Genomic DNA, 23,645 nt, shown 5'->3' with positions numbered 1-23,645 from the left:
ATAATGGTGACGTCACTAAGGTCTGAACCATGGTCGATCTGCAGAGTACTGTTTAAGAAAACTGCAGACAAATGACTCTCTGAAGAGCATGTGTGAATGCATAATTCAGTATCATACTCCTCACATAGGCACTACCTACAGCAGACAGCATGTCTAATGTGGGCTTGCCTAAGGGCACTTACCAAAAGGCCCACATAGCCAAGTACAAATTGGAGGAGGAGCAACAGCAAGATTCCAAGCCCTATACCGGGTTGTGGTATGCCACCTCATCCATAACACCAGCGGGGAGTTCTTGAAGAGCGGGCGGACACAGGAGACGGACCAGTGGCTGTGGGGAGTCCTTTATACCAACCGGTGACCCTCAAATTGTCAAAAAGTAGTAGAGGAGCATGTGGGTACGGGTAAGAGAACTGGTCGGGTCTGGAATCCCTGGCCCGAGGCACGCACCTGGGCAGATGACTGAGTTCATCCTTATGAGGCCACACAATGACATGATGCATGGCTGACTGGCTGAATGCCTCATACCCTTCTACTTACAGTACCAGTGTAGAAGTGGTTCACGAGCGCACTACTGGAAACAACTGCCCGCGCAGAGTTAAGTGGCTACAAGAATAGGGGCCACAAATGTTCAAACCGAACTACCAACCTGCTGATGTGTAAAAGGAAAGAACTAACACAGACCGTAACCCAGGAAGCATCCATTCATTATACAAATAAAACCTGGTCATAAGTGTGTTTGGCCCGTATCGACCATACATCAAAGAGATGAGCAAACAGCGCCCCATTGTAAAGTCATAAAGATGGCCAGGCAACGCACTGGGACTGGCATGGGAGCCTAAGAGCCAACTGCAACCACAAAGCCACCAGGGTAAGATCATGAGGTATCGTACCACTCGGGGCCCTCACGTTGGAATCCAAGACTAACTCAGTGCTTCAGGCAGTAGCACAGATCGGAGTCTCCCTGGCACAAACCCGCACATCTCTGAAGGGAAGCATAGATAAAATCACATCTGACTTCACACTACTGCATGCGGATTATCGTAAGTTAGTGGAGAGGGTCAATGATATGGAAGAAGAGATGGAGGAGATCCTTCCAGTCACCAAGACCACATCCACCGAAGTGCGGGAATGCACAACACTGATCAGCACATTAGAACTCATAATGGATGATGCCGAGGGCCGCTCCCGGAGCAACAATGTCCGTATGGTGGGCCTACCTGAGGGAGCGGAGGGCCGCGACGTGGTGACATACATGGAGCAGTGGTTGAAGTCCTTGATACCAGCACACACACTCTCCACCTTTTTTGCAGTAGAAAGAGCCCACAGGATGCCCTCGGGTCGCCCACCACTGGGCACCAAACCCCATCCTTTCTTGTTTCGCCTCCTCAACTACAAAGACTGTGATGCAGTCCTTCACGAAGTACGCAAGATGGAGGAGGGCAAAGTAGATAACTCATTGGTCTTCTTCTTTCCAGACTACGCCTTGGGGGTTCAGAAGCAGAGAAGCACATTCCAGGCAGTCAAGAAACGGATGCGAGAATTGTACATTCGATATTCTCTCCTTTTCCCAGCCCACCTATGAGTACCTATAGACGGCTCCACTCACTTTTTTAACACGGCGGAGGAGGCTTGGGACTGGCTCGAAACCACAGGGCGTCACACCTCAGTGAGCAGGTGAGACAATATTTGCAGAAAGACTCCAGTCGCTAGTGGAAATCAGAGAAGACACCACAGGTGGTCTAGGAAATCTCCAGCGCAAGTGTTGCAAGAAAGACGAGAAGCCCTGCAAAAAGCGGCGACAATGAGGGGCCACCAGGCCCATAGAGATACGGATGCCTCCTCTGAGCGGTCCCTCAGCGAAGACAGCTCGTCTGCTGTGTGGCCACTCGGTGACGATTCGCAGAAACCCCCAGCAGTGACGACCCAAACAACAGATGACTTAATATGACACCCAACAGAGGCTCTAGATCTCCCATATGAATAACTTCATATGTAAAAGTATTGTACACCGCCTCAGCATAAGCAAACTGGACGCATTACAGCATGCGCCTCTACACCTCAGCCAGAAGCACCGCGTAGTTGCACCAAAACACATGATGGAGTGTACACAGTACGCCCACTTAAGCATTGTTTCAGGGCCCAAGTATATGCTAAACCTCAAGTAGGCTCAACCCAACCCCCCAACAGGAAAAAAGACATGAACACCCGGATATTGCCACATGGCACGGTTAGTAGTTTGGGGAGATACACATGGTCCCTCTGCTCTATCCTAGTTGAACAGCACATTGTTTATCTCCCTATTTGACGCCACGCACACTGCAACTATCCAACCAACGACATCACAGGCATGGCGTACGCCTGCCAGCTAAAATACAACTACCAACTCACCCCCAGTGAACTATGCCTCCTGCAGGTGCCACTTCCCTACAAGAATGACATATGCCGTCCACTGACATAATCACTTGGCATGTCAGAGGCATGCACACACCGGCAAGCAGATACAAAACCTATGCGTACCTTAAGCGTCACACAGCCCACATAGTGCTACTGCAAGAGACACACCTAGAGCAAACCGAGATCTTTAGGCTGCAGCACAGGTGGAAGAGGCAAATACTCACCACAGGGTACTCTCCTAATGTCAGTGAAGTCCTAATATGGGTCCGCCCAGGCACTCCATAAGTACCTGAGGAGTCAGAAATAGACAAGCACGGCCATTTTGTGTTGACGAAAGGTCGCCTGAAGTAGTATTAGTATCCATATATGCCTGAATATGGAACAGGCAGTATTCTGGCATACTATCCCGGTGGTGTGACATCCCCTTTCTACTGGGGGTGATTTCAATGCAGTGCTGGACACGTGCCTAGAAAGGGCCTTTCCGCCACTGCAACAAACCACAGCCACATCCAACGCTAAGGCCTTAGGGGAGTGCATGCGCCATTAGGGTCTACTAGACGTGTGGAGGATGCTGAACCCAAAGACATGCCTTTATTCCTATTACTCTCACCCGCACGGGCTACACGTCCACCGCAATCATTTTGTGAGAAATGCGACACTCCTCTGGAACTGCATCAGTACGGACTATCTAGGCCGCACACGCTCGGACCATAATCCTCACACATTACAAACTACAAGGGCACAGCATAGAACAAATTACCTGAATGTGGAGGTTACAACCCACAGCGTTGGAAGCCCCCCACTTTAGTGCCTTGTTAGGCACAACTATAGCTACCTATTTCAAAACAAACACAGATTTGGTCCCTGACGCAGGCGTAGTATGGGATGCATGTAAGGCAGTGGTCAGAGGGCAGTGTCTTGGACTCAGCTGGAGCAAACGCTGCCAGTTAGACACAGAATCCAAACGCACTGAAGACGTACTTATTAGCTTAGAAACCGCTATAGCATGCAACACTGGATGCCAATGGGCCTTTGACAAACTAAGGCACGAACATACTGAAGTTATAGAGTGACTGCGATGCCTAAACTATGGCACGCACCCAGCGTGCACCCATGAGACTGCCGACAGAGCGGGTAGACTGCTAACGAAATTGAGCAAGCAGGAACAAGTACAACAGCCGGTTCTTTCATTGAGATCTAATAGGGGGCAATTATTGACTTGCCAGCATGACATCCATCAAGAATTCGCTGCCCACTATACCAGGGTGTATAAATCAGTTGTCAATGTAGAACCCACAGCACTAGAGTCCTACCTGTCCCCACTCTCCATACCATCAGTGTCCGCAGCGCAGAGGGCTGAAATGGACGAGCCAATCACACTTCTAGAAGTCCAGGCAGCAATTCAAGGGCTGGCAACAGGTAAAGTGCCTGGCACAGACGGGCTACCAGCTGAATATTACAAAACGTATCAAACAACTGTAGCCCTACAACTACTTGCAATATACTGCAGCTCGCAAGAGATATCTATATTACCTGTGACGCACCGTGAATCCTTGCTAGTTTCATTGCCTAAGCCAGATAGGAATACAGAATTGCTAAGTTCCTATTGTCCGCTAGCATTATTAAATACGGACTACAAGATACTAGCCAAAATACTAGCAAACAGACTGGCAGAGGCAGTGCACGCAGATCAGAATGGTTTCGTACCCGCCCGTTGTACATCACTAAACCTGCAACGCTTCTTCTGAGTAGCTCACTACTCAAGACAGCACTGGGCACTGAGGTTGCCTCGTGCTTGACTCAGAGAAAGAGTTTGACAAGCTAGAGTGGGGCTTCTTATTCGTCTCTCTCAGCAAATATGGACTAGGTGCCAACTTCCTAGGCCTCGTTAAGTTACTATACATGTGACACACTGCCAAAATCAAGATGGGCCCTTACATATCTAACTCGATCCCAATTGAACATGGCACTAGACAGGGTTGCACACTCTCCCCGCTGTTGTTTTCACTGGCCATTGAACCACTAACTGAATCTTTGCGTCGAACGGCTGAAGACTGGGGTATTCCTATAGGGGACGGCACGCACGCATTTTCCCTATATGCAAAAGATTTGTTAATATACCTCCGGAATATTCTGGAGCTGTGCGAAGAAATAGAAAGAGCATTACTGGAGTTCGCCTCTGTGGCGGGGCTCCGAGTAAAGTGGGGGAAATCATGATTGTACCCATTCGCCAAGACAACGCCTGACCCAGCCTTGGTGATCAGCAACACATTAGTACGATGGCAACAGACGGCATTCCGATACTTAGGTATCTAAATTTATCAAGAACCAAGGGACCTCCTAGAGGGAAACCTCATACAAGCCATGTTGGACTTGGCCCTTTTTGCAGGGTCATCCCTAAACTTTTTGCCTTCCTCCTGTATTTTTTCTGACCTGTTGTTGGCTGTTTTATGACTCTGGGCACTTTACCACTGCTGATCAGTGCTAAAGTGCATATGCTCTCCCTATTGTAAATTAATGTATGCATTAGTGATTCCATGATTGGCTGATCTGGTTTACCTGTCAGACCCTAGTACAATGCACCAGGAGTGCCCAGGGCTGGTAATCCAAATGCTGCTGGTGGGCTTGCAGCACTGGTTGTGCCACCCACAGAAGCAGCCTGTAAAAGTGTGTCCAAGGTCTGCCATTGCAGAGCCTGCGTGCAGTCTGGAACTGTCATGCTAATAGGGCAAGTGCACCCACTTGCCAGTCCCTAAACCTTCCCTTTTCTTCATATCAGACACCCCTATGGTAGGCCCAAGGGCAGGGAGCATTGTAAGTATAAGGTAGGACATGCCCTGGTGTGTGTGGCATGTTCGAATAGTGAATTACAGCCATTTTCGTTTTTCACTATTGCAAGGCTACCTGTTCTCCGTAGGCCAGAATGGGCAGTTTGATTATTACATCTTATAATCCTAACTGACTCAGGGAACATGGTAGAAATTCGAGTTTAGTATGCCTGAACTCAGAATGATAAAATACATCTTTTAGTGAAGTTGGTTTTAACATTCTGTGTTTGAAAATACCACTTTTAGAAAGTAGGCATTTTCTTGTCTAACCATTCAAACCTGCCTCTGCTAGGCTGTGTATTCCTTGTCTGGAGTTTGAGTGACAGGGGCTGGGGAATTCCAGGGGGCTGGGGAATTCCCGGAGACTGGGTGAGTCAGCACAGGGCTGAATAGAGAGATCTCCATGTAGATGGGTGGGAGGAGTTGCACCTGGGACCTGAATAGGGCTGTGCTTTCCCTGAACAATGCTGGCTCCACCTCCTGTGGTGCGTCTGATGTCTCTGCCCTGCACTCTGAAAGGAAAGAAGGAGTCATGTAAACAAAGTGCTCCAGGACTGACCAGAACTGGTTTGGACTAGGCAAAGGCCTCTCTGCCTTCAGAGAACAAAGAGAAACTGTGTATAAAAGGGGGACCCAGACCCCAGAACTTTAGATCACTTTGGGAAACAAGAAGAAACCTTTGCTGAGGAGAGGAACTAACAAGAAACTGAGGAGAGACTATCCCTGAAACTGGGGGATTAACCTGCAGGGGTTGCCTACTGCCAAAGAGAGGAGAAAGGAACTTTGTGTGTACTTTTGCTCAACTTGTGAAGGATCTCCAAGGGCTTGGAAAAGAGCGTGCCTCCTGCTGAAGTCTCAGGGACAACAGCCTTCAACCACCAGCTCCCCAGAGTTCTTTGGAAGTGCCTACTGCTGTTTTGGGCCTTCTGAAGCACTGCGTGTCGCAAGGAGCTGGAAGCGCGACTCACGGAGAAGAAAAGTGTCGCCGTCGCAGCCGCTGCATCACTGAACAAGGGTGTAGCCACTGTAGCTGTCGCATTGCACCGCATTATGAGAATAGCCCCACAACACCGAAGAAGCGTGTCGCCATCGCAGCCATCGTAGCAGACGCATTGCACCACATCACGAGAAGAGTCTTGCATCGAGGAAGAAGCGTGTCGCCGTCGCAGCCGCTGACGTCGCATCTTGGATGATGCCGCTGTAGCGGTAGCATTGCACCGCATCAAGAAAAGCACCTTGCATCCACGGAGAAGCGTGCCGCCGTCGCATTTCTGAACAAGGGTGTCGCCGCAGTAACTGTCGCATCGAGCAGAAGTGTCTTGCATCGCTGGAGAAGAGTGTCGCTGCCAAATCCGCTGTCGTCGCATCACTGGACAAGGGTGCCGCCGCTGTAGCAGACGCATCAAGCCGAGATCTCTCGCAACATCAGAGAAGCGAGCCGCATCAGCAAGATCTTCATGTCTTTATTTCTTTGCACCAAACTTTCATCGCATCAACATCGTTGCAACACTTTCATTGCCCTGCGTGTCGCATCTACAGGTACATTGACTTAAAGTGTCGCATTTAAGAACTAAAGAGACTTAAGCTAGCTACTACCCTTTTTAAGTGACAGTATTGTGGATTTTTGTCGTTTATGGTCTTGTAGTAAATCTATATAAAGAATACTTATTTTTGATATAAAACCTGTGTGGTGTCCATCTGTAGTGTTGTCACATGATTACTGTATGTGTTCCCAAATGCTTTACACACTGCCTCTGAGATAAGCCTGTCTGCTCGTACCAAACTACCAAGGGGGTGAGCAGGGGTTATTTTAGGAGTGTACCCCCTTACCCTGACTAGAAGCGAGGGTCCATATTTGTCACAAGTGCATACCTGTGCCAAGTAGAGACCCCCAAGTCTAACAAGCCATAACAGCAGTTAGGTCACAAATGACATTCTGGCTCACCCTCCCATTGACCACCATGGATTGCATTGTGCTTCTAAAAAAGGTGGTGCTTCCAAGGCTCCATTATCATTTCGCAAATTTACCTTTATACATTAAACCCGAGACTCAGGGACCCCTTGTCACATTCTGCAGGGGGCGGGATTATCATGTTGCATTACTCCACTGGATGTGGGCAGATCTCAGTGGGCCACCAGGTGGGCCGGGTTTTGAGAATGCTGCATATTACGCATGCGCTTACCTGCAGTCTTGCAGTCCGCAGCAGCCACAGAGAAGCGCTCGTTGGAGTTCTGGCATTCATAGCTCTTTTGCTGGCAGTAACTTCTGAATGCGCGGCCAGAGGTGGTGCACACTTGGGAAGTTGCGTTCTTCGGACACTGGTAGGGCAGCTTACATAAACATTTTCCATCAATGCACCTCTCCCATGGCAGGCAGAAGACTTTGAGGCAAGAGCTTTGGGTAAAGCTTTTCAGTAAACAAACGTCATCCAGTCTTTTCAAGTAGCTTGCCGGACCTTGTTCTTTTTTTCCTGCGGATTGTTTCGTTTTATTTCTCTGCAGATAAAAAATACCAGTTCACTTACAATATATAGGCTAGAAACAGTGCTTTAAATGGGCCAGTACTGAGCACCGGCAATTTTTTATTTTGAGAGAGAGAGTACCGGCGCTTCTCAGAAACAATCAGGTAAAGAAAATAAATATATATTGAGAATGATGTTCTGTGCCCCTCATGCCAGGGATTTTACATGAAAAATGAAAGGCACACGCAGAACCTGTCAGCCTTGGTAAAGTCCCAGTGAAATAGCTTGGAATGTTATATTGTAAATGCTCTTTTACATTAAACACAACTTTGTCCAGTCGTGGCTGCTCCCATGAATCGGTAGTGGGATGGGTAGGAGGGCGGGGGTGGAGAAAATAAAAAATAAAAATACTTACCTGCCAGCCAGCCGTCAAGCTTTTCTCCGTCCTCTTCCTGGCTTCTGTTGGAGCACCTAAGCCAATCACAACACTGCAATGCAGAGTTGTGATTGGTAAGCACCCAGGCTTCCCTGCGCCAATCACAACATTGCAATGCAGCGCTGTGATTGGTCTGAGCACCGTGGTCCGCCGCTCAGATGGGAAATTGAAACCTGGCCATGTTCTCCACCCAGGCTGTAATGCAGCCTGGGTGGAGAACATGCTAAGTGCACTTGAATGTATGGCCGGCCCTAGATGGCCGGCCAAACATTCATGCGCACTTAGGAGGGTGCCATCACTCCTTCCCTCTGCGCAGCCTAGCCCCACCCCACAAAACTGCGCCAGCACAGAAACATACAATGATAATAACATCTCGGTATTATCATTTTATTTTTCCTTTTTTGCGTGCTTTAAGGCAGTGAGGCGACGCAACTCCGCCTTAGGAAGCGCCGAGGCAGATATACATGTCTCAAAGTTCTTCACTTATGACACAGGGACATCTACATCTCTCAAAGTTCTTCACCTATGACACTGGGACAACTTAAGGATATGGGGGCCATGGGGCAGATATATTTGGGGCGCCCCTGTTCAGAACAGCTTTGAATTGAAGCTATTTCATGCCATCTATGGCCAGGTCACTGGCACTGCAGAGACAGACCAGTCCAAATTCTAAATGTATTTCCATCTAATATTCAGGGAGAGTGATGCGCGTTTTCAATATTGTAATATATCATCAGTTCACTAATATTATTGCAAATAATCTCTACGACCCACTGAGATTTCTTAAATGCAAGGTCCTGTTTTCATCTTAAAGGAGTTATTTAATGGGTGTTGCCTGGTGTTCAAAAACATAAACAAAACATTTGTCTGCAAAATGACTGTAATAGACACCCACACATTACCAGAATTAAACATACATTAAAGAAACATGGTATTTGAAACAATCTGTATTTAAAAATCTGTCAAGGTCATCAGGGCAGGACTGTGTGGATAACTGAGCCCAGTCTATCAGGATGCCCCCTGAAAGGCTGGGGCCCTGTGCCAGAGCCCACTTTGCCCATGCCTTAAAACGTCTCTGCTATGACAGACACATGTATTCTTTTTTTGGGCTTGGCAGGGTATTTGGTAAGCATTCAGCTAGTGTTTTAAATGGGCAGGTATTCTCGGATAATGAGTTTCTGCACTTTAGTGAGCACGCACTGTTTTAGCTGCTTGTGTGGTTGGCAATGGGAAAAACATATTCTGCTCCAGTCCATATTCCCCAAAAATCCCATTTACAACAGCAACAGACTTATAAAAACTCAAATATAAACCTGACATATTTGGTTATAATCAGTGGCGATGAGCGAAGCAAGCGAGCCTAAGCTGCAAAAGGAGGGTGCCGGGGGGTTCTCCCCCCGCAAGAATTGTTTTTAAAAAATTGATTCAAATGGTTGGTTTAACACCACATATTTCCTGCAAATTGTTGAAAAAAGGGGGATCCAAATATAGCATTTTGAAGCACAAGTGTGAAGAACACATTAGAATCAAATAAAAAATGTGCACAATCTTCAAACTGGTCTGCTTGCAAAATGACCCCCAAGCCAAGCACATACAACCAATGAAAACAGGCCCTCTAAGTGTTTCCCACCTGTAACACATCTCTGAAACACCTATGTTTTCATTGTATATAATAATGAAAATACTGCACTTTGTTTTTATTTATCTTATGCAACTTACAACCATTGACAAAGCCTATAGTCCTGGCTGGTTGTAGATTTAATGTCACTTGTATTATATATCTGGAGACAATGACAGAAGAAGCAAAATACCAGTGTGGCAGCACACTATGCTAAGTACAGAGTTTTAGCTTAACAGTCCATGCACCAGTGAAACACACAAGTGCAGATGTAAACCCTCTACCCCATAGAACTTAAAATAATTTAGGGACAATAAGTAAACCGTTTGCAAACTAGAATGAAAATGAAAGAAAAACAGATCACCAAGGATGTCACACTAAAATCTCTTTGATCAAAACACAGACAATTCATCACATTAGCCCAAGCCAGATAATACACTAATGCAATCAATGTAACCCCTGGGCCGGCAGTTATCTCTAAATTTGGCAGACAGCTGTCCGTCATGTTGGCAGATATACAGTCCTCTGGCACCCTCACTGTCAGACTCCACCAAGGTGAAAAAAATACAGGAAACAGGTCTTTACCAGGAAACAGGTCTTTACCAGGAAACAGGCCTTTACCAGGAAACAGGCCTTTACAATCCACATCCCTATGACCATCAGAATTGCCGAACTCCTTCTTTAATTCAGAAAATAGCAAAATATTTATTGGTTTAAAGAACACTACATCACAACACTTTAGAAGAGCCACCTTCTTAATCTGAACACAGCAGCTCTTCACCCCTCCATCCTAATAGTGCTCACTAACTTTACTACGTTGTGCCTGGTTAGGTTTGTGCTTTATAAATACCCACATACATACATACAAAAATAATAAATGTGTTAATAAAATAGTGTTACTGGGCTTCCATGTAATACAGGGCTATTATTATTCAGTGAATAACAGTTTGGATAGGGTCTGTTGAATATGTACAGATATTTAAACAAACTTTATCATTTCATGTTACTCAGTTTCTTCAGATGTCATAACAGCTAGACAGCCGTGCCACATATGTGTTGCATAATTTCCCTTTAAACTCATAATGAGCAATATCATTTTCAGTTTCTTGCCTCATAAATTGGGATTAGCTGGTTTTCGTTTTTATAGTGCACATACCATCTTCTATAAACAACTGGTTGGCGAGAACGCAGATCAATAAAATCCTGAAGCTAATAATTCCCCATTCCACTTGCCCCAACATTACAAGGTGTATGGTCAGATGATAACCTGAAGAACAGATAAAGACCAAATTCAAGACCAAACTTTATTTGCAACTATTTCCAAAGTTCACAACAAGGATGAGAATGACCAAGTGATTAAGGGAGTCATCTGGTCGCGAGAAGCTAGGACAGTTCTGAGGAGATGATGACTGGCACTCAGAGGCAGCAGGGGCAGATCTTCCTTAACTCCCTCTCTGGAGAGAGAGGAAAGACAGAAGGGGCTACCAATTGGCTCACAATCACTTAAGTTTGTCTTTTAATGAATATATAATCTTTTCCATCGCTAAAACATTCCAGAGCCAAAACAGCCAGTGCTTTAATTCCAGCATGCACTGTTTCCCCAAAGGGCTAGCATGGTTTGAGTTTGAGTTCCTAATGCCGCAGCCATAATTAAGTGATTGCCCCTTTACAAGTTAGGAAAGGGTTTCTCTTGAAAATACAGGAAAGTAACGAGCACACCCAGGTCATATGGTGCATTGGTTTCGAACATTGTGTTTTCTTCCTGTAAAACATGACATCTACACAGTTTTGAGCAAAGCCTGAGTACATTTTAGAGGATTCTCGTCACCCCAAATGCCCCCAGCTTGTATTCTTCCTCGTCTTGTCCCAAGTCTAAAATCTTTCTGGGATTTGGCAACAACGATGAGAAGTTTCTGTCGGGTTCACCTCGCCCTCAAACATTGTGTATAGCTGTTCATGTTTTCCTCATAAACGTTTCAACCATTCCTCCGGAATTAGCTGGTAAAGCTCAATGTTGCAGCATGCCTATCACGTCTCCCATCTCTCACCAAACTCTCAGGCTCGATGATACCGCAATATGTCCCCTCTGTATGCCCCCTGCTGCACCACTGCATGCCATATACTCATAAATCCCATGGACTCCTATTCATAGTTGTACCAGAGATATATTTTGCCGGGAGCGAGGTGAGCTCAACGTGGGCCCTACACGCCCTCTGCAAAGTGCCTAGAAGCGATTCAGGGCATGTTAAACAAGTCTTGTTTACTTCACGCAAGAACAATACAACAAGCATTTACAATGCAATGGTCTCGGCATTGGTAAAGTTAGAGCTATTGGCATTGCTCATGACATTATTTTTGTTTGTGTTTTTGTTATTAAAACATTTAAAGAAACGGCATTGTTATTTACAATGTCAATAGCTTAATCACTCTCAAATGCGAGACCTATTGCATTTGCACCCACACACAGAGCCACCTACACACACACTGATTAAGCTATTGACATTGTAAATAACAATGCCGTTTCTTTACATGAAACATAAACAAAAATAATGTCATGAGCAATGCCAATAGCTCCAACTTTAACAATGCCGAGACTGTTGCATTGTAAATGCTTGTCTGCTTTAAGTTTGCATGATCGGTAAGTGAAGGGTCATTGACAGACAATGAGACCCACATTTGAGAAGCAAAATGGCGGTCATGTAGCGGCCGTTAGCAGTAGCAGCATACTGACCGTTGGGTTGTGATTATGAACTAAGCAAAAATAAGTAAAACTGATTAAAACAGACCTCTGGGATGCCGGTGGAACGAGGGAACCGGGACTTGCCCACGAACATTGATACTTTTGAAGGGGCTCTCAGCTGTCCAGTTTTTGGTGACGGCAGCCCTGCTCCACTCGTGCTGTGCTCCGTGCCTGGGGTTTGTGGCAGAGATGGGGCCAAAGGTCGTGGCTGGTGGCGGTAATGAGGAGGTGAAATCAGCCCGTACATCAACCTTGACAGGAGCGGTGTTGCTGGGTGAGGAAACTGCGGTTCAGAATCTGTGGTTGGGGCGGTGTGCTCTCCAGGAGTCAGAGGCAGGACGAAAAGGGAAAGGCGGGGCTGCCGGCAATGCGTGCCCGGCCGACCCTGTGGTGATTGAGCTGCTGCGAGGATCGGGTCAGAGGCAAGAGCTGGAAGAGGCAGCTGCTACAACGCCGAGCTCTGCAGACGAGTCCAACACATGCCTACAGTTATCTCAAACCCCCGCAGCGGAACAGGCACAAGGTATGCAGGATATTTCCCCTACCAACCCCACCCATTCCCAGTGTAAATATTAATGACACAAGCAGTAATACTGTAATAATTGCTGGGGGGATGAATATGGATAATACGGATAACATTGACCTCGCACAGCGGGAGAGGGGAAATGGTGTCAGTTGGGGCTTGTGCAGCAGAGGACACTCACTTAACTGTACAGGGTACTCGATCACTGGAAGGTGCACAAGAGCACGGCCTAGTTAATTCTAAGAATCTTGATTCAGTCTCTAATGCATCTATAGACCGGAATAAAGATCTGTCTGAGAGTGTCGTGACAATGCTTGGGATGCAACGGGGGGATGTGAGGCTGCCAAATGAAATTAGTGACTGCTTCTTTTCAGTGTCTCCTGCTGCCGAGTGGTCTATGGAAGAATCAGAAATGTCCAACTACCCCAGTGATAGCAAGAGTGAGCTTGAAGAGGGTGGAAAGAATAGTATTGCGACCGCACGCAAGACGGCTAACAAGCACACCACCGCCTTTCTCCGAGGCGAAGCAGAAATGCCTCGGAGAAAGGCAGCGGCGTTTCCGGATTCGGGGGCGTGTTTTTCTTTTCTCTCCTCTTGCCATTGGCTGGAGGAGATAATGAGAAAAGTAGCAAATAACACGCCCCGGAATCCGAAAAGGACGGGCCTGTTCGGAGAGACAAACCTCTTCTCCAATGGCTGGCCAGCATTCAAGAGGCCAGCCAATGGAGAAGAGGGGAGAAGAGGGGCGGGTTCAAGCCCCTCTTCTCCAAGTCATTAAATCTCGCGAGCAAGACTGCGCAAGCGCAGCCTTCGCTAGCCGAGACCTAAAAAGAAGTTGCCCTCGAATAACGAGATGGGTCCCAACAAGGCCACAACACGCATCCAGGGACACCCTTTTGTGGTTCTCAACTTTCGCAAAGCAAGAATCAGAGGATGGTGGTATTCAATACTTGCTCCTAAAGCCTGGAATTCTCTTCTGTTGCATATCCGCTTTCTCACAATTGAAACTTTTAGATATCCATTGAAAACCAGGTTGTTTAAGAAAGCATTTGGCTCATGTGTATAAGGCTAGTTCCCGTAATCAGTACAGTGTCTTTTTGGGATATAGCGCCATGATTCATTTGCGTGAACAATAACTGCTTTACAAAAAAAAGAAACATTCCACGTTGAAAAAAAGAAAAGGGTTTTAAACAATAAATAAGTCCTTGGCTACAGATTCATCCTGAAGGATGAGCAATGTTTAGTAAAGATTGTATTTGTAAAAGGAACAAAGTGTATTTGCACATTGAAAAAAATATATGCTTTCAAATATGAAATAAGTCCATCCCTACAGTGTTAACTCAGAGAAGAGGCACAGCAGACAAAAACATCCACTGGCATGAACTGCTTTCCATCGCTACACTATAGTGCTAGTGCGGGGAAATGCAAAGCAGTCACAGGAACTGCTTTAATAAGAATGTAAAATTGCACGTTGAAAAGATGATTATTGTTCCTTTTTATTTTATCACTTAAGTATGCTTAACAGTTCCCACACTGAAATGTTGTGAAGGAGTCCGTTTCAGACACGCGATATGACTGAAGAAGCTTCAGTAATCAGTCTTGGTTGCCCGAGCTTCCTGCTCCCTGGATACCTCTGCATACTTGGTGGGTGCACATCCTGAAAGCCACTACACCCTTAAAATGAATCTACTTATTGAAGAGTATCGAGCCAATACAACATGGCTTCCTCCTTGGTGCGCTCTTGAACGTACCATAAGGGTTTATAATTGAGTATACCGATGCTTGAAACATATGACTGCATGCATTTTCAGGAAGGTGAAACAACACTAGACGAAAAGAGCTCTAGAAGCGCACGGTTGAGAAAATAAGATCTGAAAATGAGAGCTTTCGAATGTTTGTTTCTAGGTGGCACCATGAGGTAACAACTTCCCAGGAAACGAAAGGGCCAAGGGGCATTCCATAGTGCCACACCCTGCGAAGGGAGTTTTTTTAATGACTGTTCAGACTGTTTCGTGTGATTTTACTACAAAAAGAAGGGAACCTTAAAACTGACTGTACGACTGGCAGTTTTCACTTAAAACAACAATGCACTCACTTATGTAGTCCCAGTTCACCTTGATTGAAGGTAAACTGAAGATCGTTTAACTCTGTATATACCTGCCTTCTTTTGGCTAGCCCGGGATAGGCTCTGGCTCCGAGAATTTGCTAAATATATATTGAACTCTATAATGTGAATGAGGAGTGTGTAAATTTAACTGGCGGCCATGATCGAAACCCAATTACGATGACATAATCCCATACATAAATTATGAACGTTTGACGTCATCTTCATGCTGGTAGCTGGTTTTGAATTTAGAAACAGTAACTGTATGCAATGCAACCCCAGATTATATTTATAGCATCCAACAAGCTCACACACCAATTCGTTGTCAATAAGAGAGACTGGTAGGTTAATGTTAGTTCTCCACTAATGTGGACGCGTACTTAGGTTCATGCACCTGCTGCACAAACGTTTATTTGCGCGAAACGTCACGGTTACTTTTACTATAGGTTTGTTTCTTTGACAGTGTGAATTGTAAACCACTTAAACACCTCGAAGTTGAGGTGCTGTACAATGAATAGCGAACTAAATGAATTACTCACGCCTTAAAATCAGGTTATTTTGGGAACCTGGCTTCAAACTTCGAAGGTTGGTGTGTGTGGGGGGGGAGGGGGTTGGAGAGTACGTCTGTGTGCCGAGTGTTGAGTTGAGTATTGCTGATGCAAGCTAAACCCGTTGCGGAGTTCAGAGGGCCAGCTCCTTAACCAGCGTTTATAATATGATGTGCACATTTGATAAAAATACCGATTTGAACACGCCTGGTCGCCTGCTTCCACCTCATACCCCTATAAACTATCTATGCCTTCATTTGTATGGAGTACCCTTCTCCCAATGTGGAGCACAGAAGCGCACATTGGGTGCAAATTTTATTGGAGCGCAGTTTCACTCAAACCACGGTCATCATTTTATGAAAGCCTGACACTTTGCAAGCACTGCCAAACACAGACATTCGGGAAACTTAGAATAAGCTTCATGTGTCTTATTTTAGGACACCTAGTTTCATAAGAAAATTGTGAAATAAATAAACAACGAGGAAAATGTCGTCAATATTAGGAAATACAAGGGGGGTCTTGCGTAGCTGTCAAATAGAGTGGAAATTATTAAGAGAATCAGGGGCGCGAATGAAAAGAAGACCCTTTCGACCACAATTGGAATATCGATAACGACGGCCTCATCTATTCTTCAAACAAGCTCGATCGAAATAATTTACATAGATTCCCCGCTGACATGTTTAAGCAGTCTGTCTCAATTCCACACAACGTAGATCTTACTACTCTATTTAGCACGTAGTCTCAATCTGAGGTCTCACCTACGGATGTAGACCTGCTGTCAAACCCACCAGGTCGCATTGCTAGGGTGAGAGCCTCAACCCTTTGAGCACAGTCACGATCTCAAGTACTTTAAGTCCGGCTCAGAGTCTGCGTGTCTAATATTTTAAAGCACAGTTTCAGTCTTAGCCAACTTCTGGCTTAAAACACTCAAATTGTACTTAAGAACTATCTGGCATCTCTGCATTGGACAAAGTCCTGCTGTGTATTCTGGTACTCACCCAGTCTCTGGCTCGATCTCAGCTCTCTCCCTTTCTGCGTAGTGACTACTCACGATGTGCCTCCTACAAGCATGTCAACTCGAGTAGGGCAGTCCAGGATTGCGTCAGAGGCATGGGGGAGGGAGCGGGGTTTACATTATGTTATGCGGCAATAACCACTCATTCTGGCGTTAGGGGAGAGTTGGGGGGTCACATTCAGCGATGCGCATTTGCGATTTCCTAGCAATGCGCTCCCACCTCCCGATGTTAGAAAACCAATACACTAGCGACAAAAATACATTACGTTTTGTATAGAATGTCGAAAACACTGGAAAGCAAAACAATAGTGTACATACACGTTTACAAGAAGGAAGAAATAATGCAAGACGCGCTAAAATATTATGCATGAATTCCAAATAAATACAGGGATGCGGTCGGACTAGCACATATTAGATCTGAATCGTTGATCTCCAATATATCAAATAAACTAAAAACAATCTGAAATGCCAGTTTATACACAGGTCTACACCGCCAGTGTTACGTGAGTGCATTTCCAAACAGTGAAAGGGATGCAGTTGGACATCTGCTCCTACGGTCTCATGGAAATTACGCATCCTCCGAAAGGGAGAGATGGTCCAGTTGTTGGAAGGCAAAACAACACTGAAACTGAAATAAAGAACTCCACTGTCGGAAAATAAAGTCTTAAAGAGAAAAAACTGGAGGTCAAATTAAACGGGCGCTATTATCTCTCACTTCAAAACAACAATTTACTGAACATGTCCGCGTTCAAGGTGGCTTGGTGGTGGTACTAGGTTACTGCTGACCGCCACACAAATAACACCTTTCCATATCATTCACAAAAAGTGCTCAAAAACCGAATATCCAAATAGTTTGATAACATTTTCCAGACTAGAATTTAAGAGACCCGATAAACAAACGGGTGAATAAATGCACGGCATTTTCAGATATTGTGTTCTAATAATATCGTTGTTTACAACACCATCTGAGCCAATTTATATATCTACCTATCTGCCATTACTAGTTTAAAACATCCTGCGCTTCGGACGGGTACCATGCTGCATTGGTTATGGCATATTGATCAACAAAACGCCAACGACAGTCTAGAAGAAACGTCTGCTTCGCCTGTAATATTTCTAGCTTCTTCTGTAAAGGTTATGGATTTTGGTCCTTCTTCCATTTCTCTCCCCCCTCACGCATGCGCTCTTGTTGTTCAAGGGGGGGCATCGAGGGTTTCGCTCGGTGGTCTCCATTTCAGGGCAGCAGACATAAAAGAAAGCCAGTATGTTTGCTTTTCCAACGGCTTTTGTGTGATCCGCGCAGGTGACACAGTATCCGAAACGCTAGAGCCGTCGACGCATTAAGAACTAAGCAGCAGTTTTAATGTATACGGAGAGCACTTGCAGTGTTAACCAACAAACAGTACGGTGTATGTTATATTATGAAAGGATTATGGTATTTATTTATACGAAACCCCCTGGGCCAACTACATTTTGCAGTGCTTGAAAACTTCTTAGCCTTATAATAAACATTGTATTTCATGAGTATAACGAAGGTTGCAAGCTCTCTGTGACTCCGCTCGTGCGAAGGGTTCACCGGTAGTCTATTTCCCAACATGGCGCCTGCGCTCTAGCGCTAGAGCCCGCCTCTTTCCATTCCCACTAACTCCCCTTGCTCAGGCTCCGGTTTCCGACCGCGCTCTACCGCTTCCTTAAAGTGACTTTGAGGGCAGCTGCAGCGGACTCTGATCGGGCGGTGCAGGAAGAGAACAATACTATAAGTGCAGGCTTGTGCCGGGGCGCACGTATGCAGGGCCCAGGGGAGAGGCCCGGGGAGCGGTGCGCGTGACTAGGGGGAGGCGCTGCGGCGGGGAATGTCAGGCTGCCAAAGGAAATTAGTGACTGCTTCTTTTCAGTGTCTCCTGCAGCCGAGTGGTGGAGGGTGGAAAGAATAGTATTGCGACCGCACGCAAGACGGCTAACAAGCACACCACCGCCTTTCTCCGAGGCGAAGCAGAAATGCCCCGGAGAAAGGCAGCGTCGTTTCCGGATTCGGGGGCGTGTTTTGCTTTTCTCTCCTCTTGCCATTGGCTGGAGGAGATAATTAGAAAAGTTGAAAAAAACACGCCCCCGAATCCGAAAAGGACGGGGCCTGTTCGGAGTGACGGAGCTCTTTTCCAATGGCTGGCCAGCATTGAAGAGGCCAGCCAATGGAGAAGAGTGGAGAAGAGGGGCGGGTGCAAGCCCCTCTTCTCCAAGTCATTAAATCTCGCAAGCGAGACTGCGCAAGCGCAGCCTTCGCTAGCCGAGACCTAAAAGGACGTCGCGGGCCCTGAATAAAATACCCTTTACAGGGAGCAGAGAAGGCCATTGCACGTCCTTTTGCTAGTACATCACCCGTTATGTAACGGAGGCCCAGTGCACACCTCCTAACACAGGCGACATTGGCAAAGGCCCGGGACAAAGCAGCCAATACATGGAGCTGTGGTGTGCTCCGACTGCAAATGAAACAAACCGGGCAGCCCCAGACTGTCTGCCACAAACCTCACAACTCCAACACCAGACACTCTCCGAAGATAGCGCCTGCAACGTATGGCTCTTTTCAACATAAACACAGAGGTTAGCCCGAAATAGCAATTAGTATTTGTAGACAGGCGCAGCCTTGGGCCACCATAACAGCCAGAACGCTGTCTACCGAGCTCGGGACATTTATCCTGGTAGCACACAGAGGGCCACGGGCTCTCGGAAACCTCCGGAGGTGGACCGGAGAGGCCGAAACAACCCAAGTCTTTCAGAAATGCAAAGGGAGGGTCCCAGCCACTCTCAGCTTCTGAGGCCTGTGGCAGTAATTCTGGCTTTGGACATGGCAAAAATGAGTCTCCCCTCTTGTGCGAGGTGCTGGCTCAATGCCCTTTTAATCCACTTCCCCTTCTTGGAGCCACATCGACAAGGCAAGCAGCCCATGTTGGAGATGAGCCTGTGTGTGTGTGGTGATGCCAGTCCGACTGTCAAGGAGAGCAGGGGAACAGGAGGGGCTGACCGAGGCAGTATCGCAGCGTAATCCCGCAACCCATCAAAATCCCGATCACCCCACCCAAAACCAAGATTTCCCTAGCCACAAGCCTGATTGACCATCTTCATCCTAAAAGAAGCCACCCCGACCAAAAATATGGTAACCCTCCAAAAACGACATCGCAATCACTCAGAAAACACACCAACTCACACAATAACTAGACCATGCTGAAAACATATCCCTAACGCAAACCCAAACCAGAGCTGCCTTCCCTCTCTACAGCCATGGCCCGGTAATTCTAATCCACAAACATAGTCCTGAAAACCCCATCTCAAAACCTCATCATAAATCACGCAAAAGCAGACCATCAAGGACCAAAAGACCTGGCCACAAAGCGCCCAAAACCAGTGCAGTGAAGATTGGAGACACGGTGCTGGGTCGTTCAGGAGCACACCCAGTCTCACATAACTTGAGGGCTGTGTTTGCCCACATACATGCGACTTGTGGCATAGACTCAAGCTTCGTGGCTTCGCTTCAATCACAGCACGTACATGAGCGCAAGACAACAGTGATGTTTGGAAAAGTGTAAAAGCAGTAAAAGATGGTGCGAAAAGAAGTATTTATTCAAGCAACAAACAGCCAAAAAGAGCAATAAATTTGTCACCCGTTCTCAGACTATGTTGAAATTGAAAAGGTGCACATTACTTATTTTAGCGAAAAGCTGAGAAGGGAACAGAGTCTTACCTGCTCCTGGGCCGGGGTCCCGCCCTCTTCAAACAGGAACAGCTGCGACGTCACTGCCAACCACTCTACTGACGCTGCTCCAGCAGCGCCAGGATTGGCTGAGGGCAGGGATACTACCTGCCCATTAGGAGACCGGGGGCTGTGGTATGAAGCAACCCTCGGTCTGTTAAGGGGAAGGCTAGTGCGCATGTTCGGGATGATCGTTGAAATTACAAGCCCAAAAACTAACATGCGCACTATTGCTGTGACAGTTGTCTAGTGTGCTGCTGTCACTCAACTCCCTGAGTGCTGCCGCAGCCCCGCTCTGCCCCCACTCCCTCCCACCCCCTTCAGCGTCCCTCGTTCTACTTCTCCAATGCTAATTCTAATCAGGAGTCCTGATTGGAATTAATAGCGTCTGAGAAGTAGAACGAAGAATTTGAATGGGGCTGTGGCATTGGTGGGGCAACCCCCCAATAGACGCACTGCCACTGGTTAGAATCATTTAACGTGTGTAAAAAAGTTTTGACTAAAGAAAACAACTTGTTCCACGGATGATCATTTTTATTCTTTTCCTTGTTATGTAAACGCTGTAAAAATAGGGCACGTCCAGTTTGCTCAATTGTTTGGTGCAGAAATCTTAATGTAATTTGAACGGACGCCAAGTTTTCAGTAATGCAGTCGGCCCATGGTGCCAGATCACAAAACATTTTTGATTGGTGCCATTTCATGACCTTGGTGGTAAGTAAATGTTTTATGAAACAGTTTTCTGGAGGTGGGAATGTGTGTGCATATATGCTGTGTAGTTGTTTTGTTTTGCAGTGGTGATCTGCTCTGTGTTTCATGCTGCAGTGTTTTTCTGCTGCATTATTACATTATTACAATAAGATATTGTTGCATTTTACTGTGGTTGTGCTGCATTCTGGGCCTGATTAACAATAGTAATCACACAGTGTTGTCTGGAGGTAACTTTTGGCCCTATTATTTTTGAGACCTGAAGAGGTCACTTTTGTGTACATTTACATTTGTCTTGATATTCACAAATGCGGAGTTAATAGTAAGTTCACAACTGCTGAGAGTCTGAAGTTGGGGCGGAGAACTCCGTAAATTAAAAGATAGGGTTTGTCCCTGCAGTCCTAAACTTACGATTAACTCCCTGCCAGTCAATGCCAAAACAAACACAAACTTAGACAAAAGTGTAAATTTACCTTTGTAAATCAGGCCCTCTGTTTTATTATTTTTGTGTTTTGCCCTGTAATGTTTGAATTTTGTTGCTATGTTGCTTGGTGTATGCTACTGTGTTTTGTTATGCTGTTTACATTCGATATGTCAGCACATGCTGCTACTTTTCCAGCCAATAGCAGCCCGTGCTTTCAAAGTTCCAGTGACAAGCAATAGCGACCTTTTACCACTGTTTAAGGTGGTAAAATACCGCTGCTCCAGCTCTTTAACTATTCAGGACACGGATCAGTCCAAAACAGTGGCAGAGACGGTGCTTTAAATTAGCACTCCCAGTGCTCACTTTATGTGATACGGTCCATAGCGTTTTAATAATATGAAAAACACACATCAGCTGTAATGTAGAGAAAAAAATAGGCATTCCCCATAAAATGTGATACCTTACCTTTGACACTGCTTTCAATACTCCCCACCCCTATCTAAAGAGTGACAAAACAAGAAATAAATATTGAAATGAAATAAAATTCAATTTAAACTTTGCAACAGTGACATAAAGTTGAAATCCTAAATGTTACAGCAGTGAGATTATGCAAACCAGAGAATGATGGCTCTTCCTGAAATTGGGCTACCTGAAAGTCACTGACCACCTGACTTTTCCACCACTTTGGAAAAACAGTCACGGCAGAACCACGGGGATTGTAATCCCTCTCCAGGCCTTAAATGAACAGAGACGAAACTTGCCTCTAGACAACCCTGAGGTGGAACACTGAATTAGGCCAGTGTGGTGCATGCTTCTCCAGGACCATCTCCAGGCAACATTGTAGAATGGGTTTGGAAATTAGCCCTTCAGTAGATTCCACTGAATAATCTGCACTCATTTTGGGTTAGGGCAGATCACTACCAGCTTACTCACCTCACTGATGCGCGCCATAACTCGATTACGCTTACTACTTGATATTATTCCTGAACCTATCATGAGCACCACAAACCCTTCTGAATTTATCATTGATCTGTTCTCTTCGTTCTTGTCTTGCCTACACCATTGAGTAATATGCTCCTGTTAAGACTCAGGATGCTATTTAGGGTGGGTTCAGTGGTCTGTGATCAGTATGACGTGCAAGCCAATTCTTCTTGCTCCAAGGCCTATATTGTACATCATTTATCCTTGTAAAACAAATTTATACCTCATACGTGTAATACAAATCTTGACACTCGATAAAACAAAAATCCACAAATACTATTTCGGATATATCTTTATCACACTGCAGTACATATTGTCAGGATCAGCTGTCAGATACCATGCAAGCCGCACAGCCAATACAGGTGGGTTTTAAAGATTCTTTATTCACGGTTGCTCCTTCCTTCCTCTACTCAGATATATCACCCCAATTGAGCTTGAACTGGACTTCAAAGTCTCAAATCAATCAAATGATCAGAAGCTCACTGGTAAGCTGAAGACCTTTGCCCATGTAATTTGAATTTACTCATACAAATGGCTTTAATGAATGGGCCCATAGTGCGGGAACGCACCTGTTATCACAAGTGGCAATCTTAAAGAGTGACAATCTACCTAGATCTTAAACACCTACCAGTGGAATATACATTAAGCAATATTTATTCAGGGCTAACAGCTGTAATACACAGGCACACAAAAAAGGCAACTGCTGCACTTTTACAGCAAAAAGACTGGCTGATAAAGGATTGGATACATGTCCCCACATTTGCAAAAGGATCATTGTTTGATCCTTGTCTCACTTTCAACAAAAAGGTAGAAAATTGTTTAATCGTAGTACCCACTTGGCAAAACCATAACCTTCACATTTTCAAATCTAGGACTGCTATTGGTTTGTAAAAAACATACCAAATCATCAATGCAGAGACTGTACCTCAAACAACCTACCTGGTGTCATACCCAACTACCTCAGTATTATTCCACCTAAATTAAGACTCCAAAATATCCACAGACCATAATATTGTGGCCACAATATTGGAATCCAAACTTATTTTGGACAAACCTATAAATAGAATTTTTTTTCTTGCTGTTTTACAATGTTATCATAGTTTAAAATAATGTTTACTATAA

At 45.6% G+C, this 23,645-nt stretch overlaps 1 protein-coding gene across 2 annotated transcripts in view; it reads right to left on the bottom strand.

Moving 5' to 3' along the window:
• CFI (complement factor I) overlaps nt 1-23,645 on the bottom strand; it is a 181,567-nt gene that overhangs the window by 103,447 nt on the left and 54,475 nt on the right. For both annotated transcript variants that reach the window (XM_085641367.1, XM_085641368.1), the window contains one exon: nt 7,406-7,718. In XM_085641367.1, coding sequence (XP_085497493.1) covers nt 7,406-7,718 — 313 coding nt within the window. The remainder of the gene's footprint in view (nt 1-7,405; nt 7,719-23,645) is intronic.

This window comes from Triturus cristatus, chromosome 2_2, assembly GCF_964204655.1.
Source record: "Triturus cristatus chromosome 2_2, aTriCri1.1, whole genome shotgun sequence".
NCBI lineage: Eukaryota > Metazoa > Chordata > Amphibia > Caudata > Salamandridae > Triturus > Triturus cristatus.
The sequence above is the reverse complement of the archived record's forward strand: the minus strand, read 5'-3'. Positions and strand labels throughout refer to the sequence as shown.